Source organism: Impatiens glandulifera, chromosome 3, assembly GCF_907164915.1.
Source record: "Impatiens glandulifera chromosome 3, dImpGla2.1, whole genome shotgun sequence".
Classification (NCBI taxonomy): Eukaryota; Viridiplantae; Streptophyta; class Magnoliopsida; order Ericales; family Balsaminaceae; genus Impatiens; species Impatiens glandulifera.
Window position 1 is genome coordinate 63,083,031 of NC_061864.1, and position 12,301 is coordinate 63,095,331.

The window sequence follows — 12,301 nt, forward strand, 5'->3', positions numbered from 1 at the left end:
AGAATGAAGATATTAGGTAATAGAACTACCAATAATCCCCACATGAACAACAACCACCACTAAAATGATGTAAACACTTGCTGTCTTTCAAAAATATTTCAAAACCATACAACCTAGAAATAGACTTAACGAATCCATGACAATCTCCACACATTCTCGTATCTTTCACAACCCGAATAACCTTCTTATTAGAAGTTCGACACTCATTCATCGCAAAAGCAATGGCGATCTTCTCACTATGAATCCCACAACTAACTTCCTTCTCTTCTTCCTCGATCGTAAGCCCACGATAGTCGAACATCCTCATTTCCGAAACCATGGTTTTAACCCAAGAATGTAATATCTTCGAGTTCAGTCTAGATTGATCACCGGCTGCAAAAACATGCACCACGTTTCCAACTTCAACCCAACTCAATCCATGAGTTAGTAGATTCTCATTTAATCTATTAGGCTTTCTTAGTATTAATGAATCATGTGATGTAATATCGTGCAATGAATGAGCCTGCGAAACGCATTGCCTAACTGAAGGATTTTCTGGTTCCATTTCAAGTAGCCTTTCTGCTGCAGTTGTTGCCAACTTGATATTCCCGTTTATTCTATAAGCGGTTAGTAAGGCCGACAATATAGAGAAATCGGGCTCTACGTCCGTCTCTTGAATAAAGTTAATCGCTTCTTCAATCCTACCCGAACGACCGAATAAATCGATCATAGCCACATAATGTTCCGAACAAGGTAAAATATTATATTCAGGAGTCATTCTGAAGAAAGCTTGTTTACCTTCCTCGACATAACCAGCTAAACCACAAGCAGCGATTAAACTAACGAAAGTTCCCCGGTTAGGTTTCAGACCTGTTTTCTCCATCTGTTTGTAAACGTCTAATGCACTGTTTGGATAACCGTGTAGAACATAACCCGTGATCATCGCGTTCCAAGTAATGAAATCTTTCCTTTTCGAAAATTCAAATAATGTCCTCGAGTAATCGATCTCTCCCGATTTCGCATAAGTATCAATTAGAGAATTCAGAACAGACAAATCCGTACCTAGGTTTCTTCTAACGACACAACAATGTATCTCCTTAACCTTTTTAACCGCGAGCAATGTTGCGCAAGCGGGTAATGTGCTCAAGATTGTAACCGAATTGGGTCTAACGTTTAGAGACTGCATTTGTTTAAACAACTTCAAGGCTTTATCTTTCTGACCGGTTTGTAAATATCCAGCTATAAGAGCGTTCCATGAAGCTGTATCGCGTTTACCCATTCTCGAGAAGATATCCAATGCTTGATCCTCGTCGCCGTTTTCTAAAAAACCAGTGATCATCGTATTCCACGTGATTATATTCGGTACTATATCGGATTCCTGCATTTTTATAAACAGTTCATGGGCTTTCCCACAATACCCTGCTTGATAATACCCTCCTATCATCGAATTCCATGTATACGCGTCTTTATCCACGATTAAATCGAAGATACTTCGAGCGTAATCGAGTTTTCCGCACTTTGAGTACATATCGATAAGTGCATTTCCAACCAAAACATCATCTGCAAATCCAGTTTTAACAGAAATCGAATGAAGTTCTTTCCCTTTCCTTAACTTTTTAACCGAGGCAGCTGCGGAGATTGTACTCATAAGTGTGATTTCATTCGGTTCCATTCCCGAAGAGAATATTTCACCGAATAAATCCAAAGCCTGGCTTTCTCTATTATTCTGGCCTAAACCCGAGATCATTGATGTCCATGTCACAATATCAGGAATTATCCCAAAACTCTCCATTTCCTTAATCAATTCCATTGCCTGATCGCAATTTCCATATCGATTCAAGCTTGTTATCAATATATTCCATGTCACTAGCCCCGGTTCGACACAATTAGCGTACATCGAATCCATCAGTTGACGCGCCTCTTTAACATCCCCATTCTGGCAATAAGCAGTTATCAGAGAGTTCCACGAAACAACATCCTTCTCATCCATCTTATCAAAGAATCTCCTTACTGAAAAAACATCTCCACATTTCGCGTAAACTGCAAGAATCGAGTTGTTTAAACGTATGTCATGATGCATACCACACCGAAGAACAATTGAATGAATCAACTTCCCAACCTCAAAATTTCCACAGTTCCCACAGGCAGGTAAGATCTTTTGAAAGAGGAATTCATCAGGAAGAATATCATCTTCCATCATTAGAAAGAAAAGGTCCACAACTTCTGACCATTTACGAGCTCTAGAAAAAGCACCAATTACAGCAGACCATGTATACAAATTTCTCTCACGCATTTGATCAAACACCTTACGTGCTTTACCTAAATTACCACATTTAGCGTACATACTCACTAACTTAGTCTCAACAAAAGGGTCATCCTCACTAAGCAAGTCTAGTCGTTTGTGGAGTTGAAGACCTAAATCCAGTGAATTCAACGCAATGCAAGAATCTATCAAATTGATGAAGGTTTTGGGAGTTACCTTGGAACCACGAGATGAAACAGAGTCGAGAGCAGCTATGGCTTCCCTGAGACGTCCACGTTTAGCGAGAGAATCGATATACGCGTCCAAGATTCTCTTTTCCCTTTCTGGGTATGGTGATTCGAGGGTTCTGTTCAAGGAAATCTTGGACTTGATGAATTTGAGTGAAGCATCTGAATGGTTATCTTGTTTAAGAGAAATTGTTGGCGGTGATCGGGAAATGGAAGGGAGGATTAACCCTTCCATGAATACAATCGTTTCGTTTCGTTTCAGTTTAATGGAGAATTCTCATTGAATCTTTAGAGATGAGATATGGAGGAGAGGAAGCTATAGTGCCATGGTGGATGCAGAAGAAGATCAGATCATTATCTGGTTAAAAATATATATATATATATATATATATATATAAAATAAGCATTATCAGAAATTCAAATAGTAATCAAAATATTTGATACAAACTATAATTTAAATATATATAATATTTTTTAAATATAAAATATTTTAATTAATTAATTGAGTGATAAAATTTATAAGCCATAAAAATAATGATTGATTATTATTAATTAATATAACAGGTCACTTGAAATAATAAATAAATGTTTATTGTAAAAATAAATTTACACCAAAGAAAATTGAAAATATAACCATTTATATTTCCACTATCTTCTAAATATTTTTAATTAAATATAATTAGGTTATACTAATTAAACATTTCTTAACTAAAAATAATTAGTGTATACATACCTCTATTATTGAAGTTGAAATTTATAATTTTTTTAGTATAATATTTATTAATAATAGAATTTTAGTCTATATTTGAAACAAATTTCATATCAATGTAGATAATATGAAATCGATAGAATGTCCTCTCCTATTTTATTACGAAAAACATTTTTAACATATTTTATAGCGAAAATTATTGTTATGTAATTGTCGTTGAAATAGGTATAGTGAATATATTCTGAAAGTTTTTATGATAAATTACATCAAGCTCATAATTTTATAGTTAACAACTCAAATGATGAATTTAATATTCAGAGAAATCTTGAGATAATATTTTTCAGTGAAATCATCATGATAATTCTCGGGATCTATGGTAATTCCAAAACTTTGGTACGACTTGAGATCTCTCACTGGCGGCGACGAGCTCAGATGCTAAATCACCTCTCACCTCCTTAAGTAATTAGCTCCAGACTTGGAGCTGATCGAAGTATAATACTTTGTTCTTTCTTCAATAACAGGTACTTCCATATATCTATTTTCAAAATAGCTAAAAATGTCTGGTTATTATAGTGAATGTGAGTCTTCATTGTTTTCTCGATCGGACAATGTCTTTTATTTTTCTCGCGACCTATAATTCTCCGGTGATTTACCGCATTTAATAAATTCTTCTTTTTCTTTACGAATATTAAACAATAATTACTCCTGTAAGCACATTTTTTTTCTTTGAGCTATATATGTACGATGTTACCCGTATAATAATGTATCATTCGCAAGTTGTTGTCGTTCTTCAGAGATTTTTTTCATTCAGTTTCCTTTTCTGTGGGTTCTGGTTTCGTTTCACATATGATTTAAGAGTTAGTCAGATAAACTCGTTTTTATTTGTTTCTTTGTGCAAGATATGAACCACCTTTATTGATAAATTAGGCATTCTATCTCCCACCTTGCGTGCAGATTAATCACACACTATTTATTGTATCCTCGGTTTAATGTGGTCTAAACCTTAAGAGTTATGATCAAGTTCTCCATCAAAACAATAATATAACTTTAAACATGTCTACCAATTTCAGTGGGCTTATCTTGATATATATTCCTTGTATTCATGATGCACTAGTAATGCGTGTCTAGAAAGATAAGAAAGATCACAATGTTTATTCTTATGTGGATGTAGTTTCACTATATATTTGTTGACATTAGTAAGACTTATTTTGATCTATATTAGAACATATAGTTTGTTTAGGACATATAGTTGTACTGTTTTCAATATTATTTAGAACATATATTTTCTTTCTCCATACAGATATATATTACCTCTATCTATCGTATAAGTGGTTTGATTCAAGTTATCAGATACGATGCTCGATTTTTATCTATACCCGGTTTTATTTTGGGTGACGATCTTAGTGCTTAATTAAGATAACTTGAATATTGATAATTGATTGCTTTTTTATCCTTTCTCATTATGTAGTAAGATTTCTTTACTATTTCTATTGTGGATTAAGCCCCGGGCAGAGAAAAGGGCTATATGTGATGGCGTGTTTTGCTTCTTATCTAGAGAAGGGCGCTTCAATCGTTCCTAATGGGTAGTGCATGTCCGCTAGTGTAGATGAATAAAGGCGGGCTGCTTAAACGTGACCTATTCTCGACGACAAAGCGGAATAATCAAGGGTCCGACTTATGAGTGCATTTTTATCCTTTATCAAAAGGCTCTCATGTGGAGCTAGCATGGCTGGATACATACAATGTTGAGTTATGGAGCCTAAACTTATAATAAACTCTATATTGTTAATTAGCGTTTATTGGGTTTGTATTTGGTTTTGGGCTTGAGCCCAACCAATAGTTATTTAGGTTTATTACCTGAATATTTACCTTATAAATATGTGATTATTAAGAGTTTACAAAAACAAGACATAATTTTAGAGAGATAAAATGTGAGGCAAAAACTCTGTATTCTTTTTTCTTCTTCTCCATAGTGAAATTTGGTGGCGGCTGGAGTGGACGTAGCTCAATTTGAGTGAACCACTATAAATCTGTGTCTTCTTGTGTTCTTCTTTCTTGCGTTTTTACAGATTGTTTCAAGCAGGTCGGATTTGGGAGCAAATTTTAACAACTGGTATCAGAGTAGCTAGGCTAGATCTGAGAATTGAAAACGATGGCAAACGAGAGTAGTATAGGACATGAGATTGGAAGATTCGATGGGACAGATTATGCCTTCTGAAGAATGCAGATTGAAGATTATCTTTATGGAAAGAAGCTTCATGTTCCTTTGAGTGAGAAAACAGAGAAAATGAATGAAGCTGAATAAAAACTCCTTGATAGACATGTTTTGGGAGTTGTCCGATTGACGCTAGCTAAGACGGTTTCTCACAATGTAACAAAGGAGAAGACCACCATGTGTCTGATGAAAGCTCTCTTTCTGATATGTATGAGAAACTATCTGTTAACAACAAAGTACACTTAATGAAAATATTATTTTACTTAAGAATGGTTGATGGTACTTCTGTCACCACTCATTTGAATGAATTCAATACAATTGTGAATCAATTGCTATATGTTGAGATTGATTTTGGAGATGAAGTTAGTGCCCTGATTTTGTTAGCATCTCTACTAAATAGTTGAGAACCTATGAGGAAAGCAATTAGTAATTCAGTTGGAAATGCTAAACTGAAATTTGTTAAAGTTAGAGATCGTATTCTTGTTGAAGAGGTTCGTAAAATTGATTCTGGTGAAACGTTCAAAGGTTCTGCTCTGAATGTGGAAAACATGGGCAGAGGTAATGATAGAAATTTCAATCGAGGTAAGAGCAGATCTATGTCGAGAAGCAGGAGGAGTCAGTCAAAGTCTGGGCAGATATTTGAGTGCTAGAATTGTTGTAAATAGGGTCATTTGAAGAGGAACTGCAAATCATCGAAGAGAAACAATGATGATAAAAATGATACAGCCAACGTTGTTACAGAAACTGTCACTGATGCGTTACTTCTGTCTGTTGATAGCCCGATAGATTCATGGTCTTGGACCCGGGAGCGTCTTTCCACACCACTGCTCACAAAGAATTAATGGAGAATTATGTGGCTGGAAATTGTGGGAAAGTTTATCTCACAGATGGTGAGCCACTAAATATTGTTGGCATGAGGGATATCAAATTCAAGATGTCAAATGGTTCTGTTTGGAAGATTAATAAGGTGAGACACATTCCAGGTTTAATGCGCAATCTGATTTCTGTTACACAACTTGATGAAGAAGGTCACAATTTCAGTTGTGAAAATGGTGCGTGGAAGGTGATTAAAGGAGCAATAGTTGTTGTTCGAGGTCACAAAACTGGAACATTATACACGACTTCAGCTTGTAGAGAAACAATTGTTGATGTAGTTGATAACTCAAAGAACAATGAGCTGTAGCATTGAGGTTGGACCATATGAATGAAAAAGTGATGAAAATTCTTTTGAAGAAAGGATAGATTCCAGAACTGAAGTTTGTTGAATATCAGTTATGTAAAAACTGCATTTTTGGAAAACAAAAACGAGTGAGTTTCTTGAAGATTGGGAAGTAGCTCAAGAAAGAAAGGATAGAGTTCGTACACACTGATGTGTGGGGACCTGCACCTATTTCTTCTATTGGAGGATCACAATACTACATGACGTTTATAAATGATTCGACAAGAAAGGTATGAGTATATTTTATGAAGCACAAGTCTGAAGTATTTGCTATTTTCAAGAAATGAAGGCTTTGGTTGAAAATAAAACAAATCAAAAAGTTAAGTGTTTGAGATCCGACAATAGAGGTGAATATATCAATTCAGATTTCAAATAGTATTGTGATGTGAATGAAATTAGTATGGTGAAGACTTTTCTCCGAATGCCTTAAGAGAATGGAGTAGATGAACGAATGAATCAAACATTGAACGAACGTGCTAGAAGCATGAGATTGCATGCAAGGCTTCCTAAAACCTTCTAAGCACAAGCTATCAATACTATTGCCTATTTGATAAACATGAGACCCTCTATTCCTCTTGAATTTAGAATTCCTAAAGAAGTCTAGAGCAATAAAAATGTAAACATTTCTAATTTGAAAGTGTTTGGTTGTTTATCATATGTTCATATTAATGAATGTGATATGAGCAAGCTTGATCCAAAGTCTAATAAATGTTTTTTCATTGGTTATGGTGATATCGAGTTTGGTTATCATTTCTGAGATAATCAAAATCGGAAGATAATTCGTAGTAGAAATGTTATCTTCAATGAACAAGTTCTCTATAAAGATTGTGTTGGGAAGTCATGAGATGGTGATTCCAAGTTGAAAGATACTAATATGGTCGATTTGAGAGAATTTTCAGTTGAATATATACCGACTGTCGAAGAAGACCAGTGTGTTGTTGAAGATGAAATCGTTGAGAACATGTCCCTAGAGGCAAATCAACAAACACCGGTTATACAGTTGAGAAGATCATCAAGGAATCAAAAATCAGTCGAGAGGTGGTCTCCATCTCTGAACTATATATTATTGACAGATAGAGGTGAACCTGAATGCTATGAGGAAGCAATACAATTTGATGAATCGATTAAGTGGGAGTCTGCGATGAAAGATGAGATGGACTCTTCGATGTTGAATCGGACTTGGGAGCTCACTGAGCTACCAAAGGGAAAGAAAACACTTCACAACAAATGGATCTTCATGATTAAAGAAGAACATGATAAACCAAGAGATACAAGGCAAGATTGGTTATGAAAGGATTTCAACAGAAAGAAGGTATTGACTACAATGAGATCTTCTCTCCAGTAGTTATATTGATGACAATCAGAACTATTTTGAGTTTGGTTGTGAAAGAAGACCTTCATCTTCAACAAATGGATGTCAACATTTATTTTTCTTCATGGTGATTTAGATGAAGAAATTTACATGCGACAACCAGAAGGATTTGAAATCAAAGGAAAAGATGAGTTTGTGTGTAATCTTCAGAAAAGTCTGTATGGTTTGAAACAGGCTACAAGGCAATGGTACAAGAAGTTCAATAGCTTCATGAAAAATAATAATAATTTTCTGAGGTGTGAAGCTGATCATTGTTGTTATATCAAAGAGTTTGATAAATCGTACATTATTCTGTTCCTCTACGTTGATGACATGTTGATTGCTGGAGCAAGCTTGTATTAGATTAACAAACTCAAGAAAGAGTTGTCTGAAAAGTTTGTAATGAAGGATTTGGGTGCTGCAAAACAAATCCTTGGGATGATAATTTTTAGAGATGAAGAAGTTTTCAAGCTTTCATAAGAATAATATGTGAAGAAAGTTCTTAGCAGGTTCAACTTGTATGATGCAAAGCCAGTTACTACCCCCTTAGCTAGTCACTCCAAACTATCTAAAGATTAGTTGACTTTAACAAATGAGGAGAAAAATTACATGGCCACTATTTCGTATGCCTCTGTCATTAGTTGTATTATGTATGCGATGGTTTGTACAAGACTAGACATAACACATTTAGTGGGAGTTGTTAGCAGGTTCATAAGCAACCTAGATAGACAACATTGGGAAGCAATAAAGTGGATACTACGATACTTAAGAGGAAGTACGAGTTTCGCTTTGTGTTTTCGAAAATCTAATATGGGTTTGGAAGAATATGTTGATATTGACAATGGTGGTGATGTTGATAGTAGGAAGAGATCAATTGGGTACATTTATACTCTAAGAGGTACTACAATCAGTTGAGTTTCAAAATTGCAGAAGATTGTTGCTCTTTCTAGTTGTGAGGCAGAGTATGTTGTTGTAACAAAGGTTGTTAAGGAGATGATGTGGTTACAACCCTTTTTGCGAGAATTTGGTCAAAACTATGAGAGAAGTGTATTGTGATGCGACAGTCAGAGTGTCATTCATTTGGAAAAGAATACAATTTATCATGGAAAGACAAAACATATACAAGTTCGTTATCATTTTCATCCGGTCATCTTTAGAAGATGGAGTATTAGCTCTTGAGAAAATTCCCGGGAGTGAGAATCCAACTGATATGCTGACGAAAGTTGTGACAAATGAGAAACTAAAGTTGTGTGCAACTTCAGTCGGTCTTCTTCATTAAGACACCGGATGGAAAACCGCTAGCGATCGAGAGATGATGAAGTTAGTCTCTAAGTGGGAGATTGTTGAGTTATGGAGCATACACTTATAATAAACTCTACATTGTTAATTAGAGTTTATTGGGTTTGTATTTTCTTTAGGACTTGAGTCTGACCAAGAGTTATTTAGTTTTATTACCTGAATGTTTACCCTATAAATATGTGATTATTAAGGGTTTACAAAAACAAGACATAATTATAAAGAGATAAAGTGTGAGGCAAAAACTTTGTATTCCTTTTCTTTTTCTTCATAGTGAAATTTGGTGGCGGTTGAAGTGGACGTAGCTCAATTTGAGTGAACCACTATAAATTTGTGTCTTATTGTGTTCTTCTTTCTTGCATTTTACAGATTGTTTCAAGCAGGTCAGATTTGGGAGATACAAATCCTAACATACAAGTATAGCCATGAGACGAGCCTTTATCATATATAAGGCGGTTAAAGGCCGCAACGGGACTACCATAGGAGCCCCACTAGCTAACGTCATCTATGTTCATTTCTTTCCGACTATGCTAGGCCAAATTGGGGACCACCACTTTGTGGTGGGAATGACTCAGCCCATATGCATCATTGCTGAGACATGCGCCTAATGATCAAATCTTTGCAACCGAAGTGAGCCGATGAGCCGAGTGACATGCCAACACTACTAATTGAGTGCCAGCACTACGTTGTGTTGTTAGTAATCAGAGAGTTGGCGCCTTTCGAAGCCCTTTGAGCCCTTACTCTATAGGGGCACTTTGGTTTTTTGCAGCTAGCGCGCTTTACCTTCTTCCCCTCTCATCTCAGTCAAAGTTGTTTTGGTCGGTGAGCCTATATACTTGATTAAATTAAGGGAAAAGTTTATTTGTCCAATAGTTGCTAAGGCCCGTGAGCCTAATCAGTCAACACATGTTAAAGTTTCACCTTCAATGTTACAACAAAGGGTTAAGAATTTGAGCTTCAACGCTTGCCAAATTTCAGCTCACAATGTACAATTATTTTAGCTCGGATTATGGGAACGGAATGTCCTAAATCCAACTTAAAAGGGGCTCTATTCTTCCCGCCTAACATATACTTTGTGCTTCTCACTTTCTCTACTTCTTTAGGTGCTTTCTTAACCGAGCTCGAGGGCAATGCGTCTTCCCATTGATTACCATGACTTGTCTTATCGCTTTAGAAATTTTGAGAGAACCCCCTCTGACGTTTTGAGTAGGGGATCCATTCTTCAAGGTTCTACTTCCTCTTTAGCTTTTTCCATCTTTAATATTGAAGGGGCAAGCAATCAGTCAAAGGTATCCCCATTCGCCAAACACCAAGAAGTATCCATTCTTAACACAAAGAAACCGCCAGCTGAATCTTTCCTCTTCAATTTTGCACGATCATTCTTTCCCACGCTTCATACCTCCCTCTTTTCTTTCTTCTACGCTACTTAGTAAGGTAAAGGGCCAGGAATGGTAGGGTAGGAGTATCCAGTAGGCAATCTTTTTGGCTTGACCAATCAGTCTTATGTCATTCGTGTCGCACGACGTTTTAACCGAAAGAACTTCTTGCGCAATTCATGCATTTCTATTTTGGCGTTACGGTAATTAATAGCATTCTATTTTTAAAAGTTTTACATAAGAACTATAAATATACCTTTAACTTGAAATTAAGAATATAATCTACTTCTTTGTTCAAAATAATAGTAAGTTGTTGTTTACTCAAATATCGCCATCATATAATATGATTATAATAATTTTGAAAAATCATACCCCACCAAAGTAGAATTTAGAGACGATTTTAATATTGTTTAAAACTTTATTATATTCTTCATTTGTTTTAGATTTTTCTTCGTATTTACAAGAAATTATTGATCCAATTGCATGTCAATATAGTGCATAATCTTATTTAATTTTATTTATTTTGTAGAACATGATATCTTATTATTAATGGATGATAACTGTTTGATACAAGTAAAAAAAATATTTCTTGATCTGATAATTCAAACAAATATTGCAATTGTGGATTGGTTAAAAGAACAACCTATACCAAGAGTTCTACAATATGACATTGAGGAAAATAATGTATTAAGAAAAATATTGTTAAAAAGATTATGGAGAGAAAGATAATACTTATTTTGACTTATTACCATTCATAAAATACAATTTTACCATTCTTTGTGAATTATTTCGTGAAAAATATTTACACAATAGTAGCAATGTGATTGTTAAAAAATCTGTAGCAATGTTATTATTTGTACTAGGACATGGAGGAAAACTTTAAATATTTGAAGGTATCTATATTCGTTCATGTGAGAAAATTAGTAGACGATTTAATGAAGTACCACGATTGACTCTCAGTTTAAGTAAGGATTTTATAAGAATACTAAAATTAAGTTTGACATATATTTTAGATTATTTTTGAAATTATATAATTTAATTTAATTTTGTTATGATTGCCTTGGAGCTTTGGATAGCACACATACTGAAATGACTATTCCACTTAAGGATCAATGTATGTTTTTAGAGTATGTGATAGAAAGAGTTTACCTATTTCATTTTTAAAAATCTAACTTTCGAATAATAATCTTCAAGATCACAATTACATTGTTTACCCGTACATATGTCATTCTTAACTTGTATTGAGTTGGCCGGTATCTATCTCTTTCTATCTAAGTTTTTTTTCTTCTCTTTGGAGTGAGACTAATCCCCGCAAGCATATTTCGCAAACCCACTTAATCATTTAATCAGGTACAAAACTCAAGTTCTTGACGAATTTGAATCCAGAATCTCAAAGAGTATGTGAATATACATATTTTGTTGTTGCTAGACTAAACGAGAGATCTCAACTCTTACCTAATCCTTCAACTATTCTGTGTTTGATATTTAACTCCAAACTTTGATTGATCCAAAAGTTTTGTTAATTTTAGTGAAACAAATATCTTAAAATAAAGAGATAAACATTGCAAGTTTAGTCAACATTTGAAGTGACAAGTTTAATATAAATAAATATAATTATTTTCTCCATTTATCTTCCCCAATTCAAATCCTTTATCATCATCCACAC

The 12,301-nt window shown here is 34.8% G+C and overlaps 1 protein-coding gene across 1 annotated transcript; it reads right to left on the reverse strand.

Moving 5' to 3' along the window:
- On the reverse strand, positions 1 to 2,799 carry LOC124929352 (pentatricopeptide repeat-containing protein At1g19720). Its single transcript, XM_047469696.1, has one exon. It carries the CDS (start codon positions 2,702 to 2,704, stop codon positions 26 to 28), a length of 2,679 nt encoding a protein of 892 aa, XP_047325652.1. The 5' UTR covers positions 2,705 to 2,799; the 3' UTR covers positions 1 to 25.
- Between the last annotated feature and the right edge of the window lie 9,502 nt (positions 2,800 to 12,301).

Bases quoted from the DNA above. Each gene is read 5' to 3' on its own strand.
- LOC124929352 (XM_047469696.1), bottom strand. From the start codon at position 2,704: ATGGAAGGGTTAATCCTCCCTTCCATTTCCCGATCACCGCCAACAATT.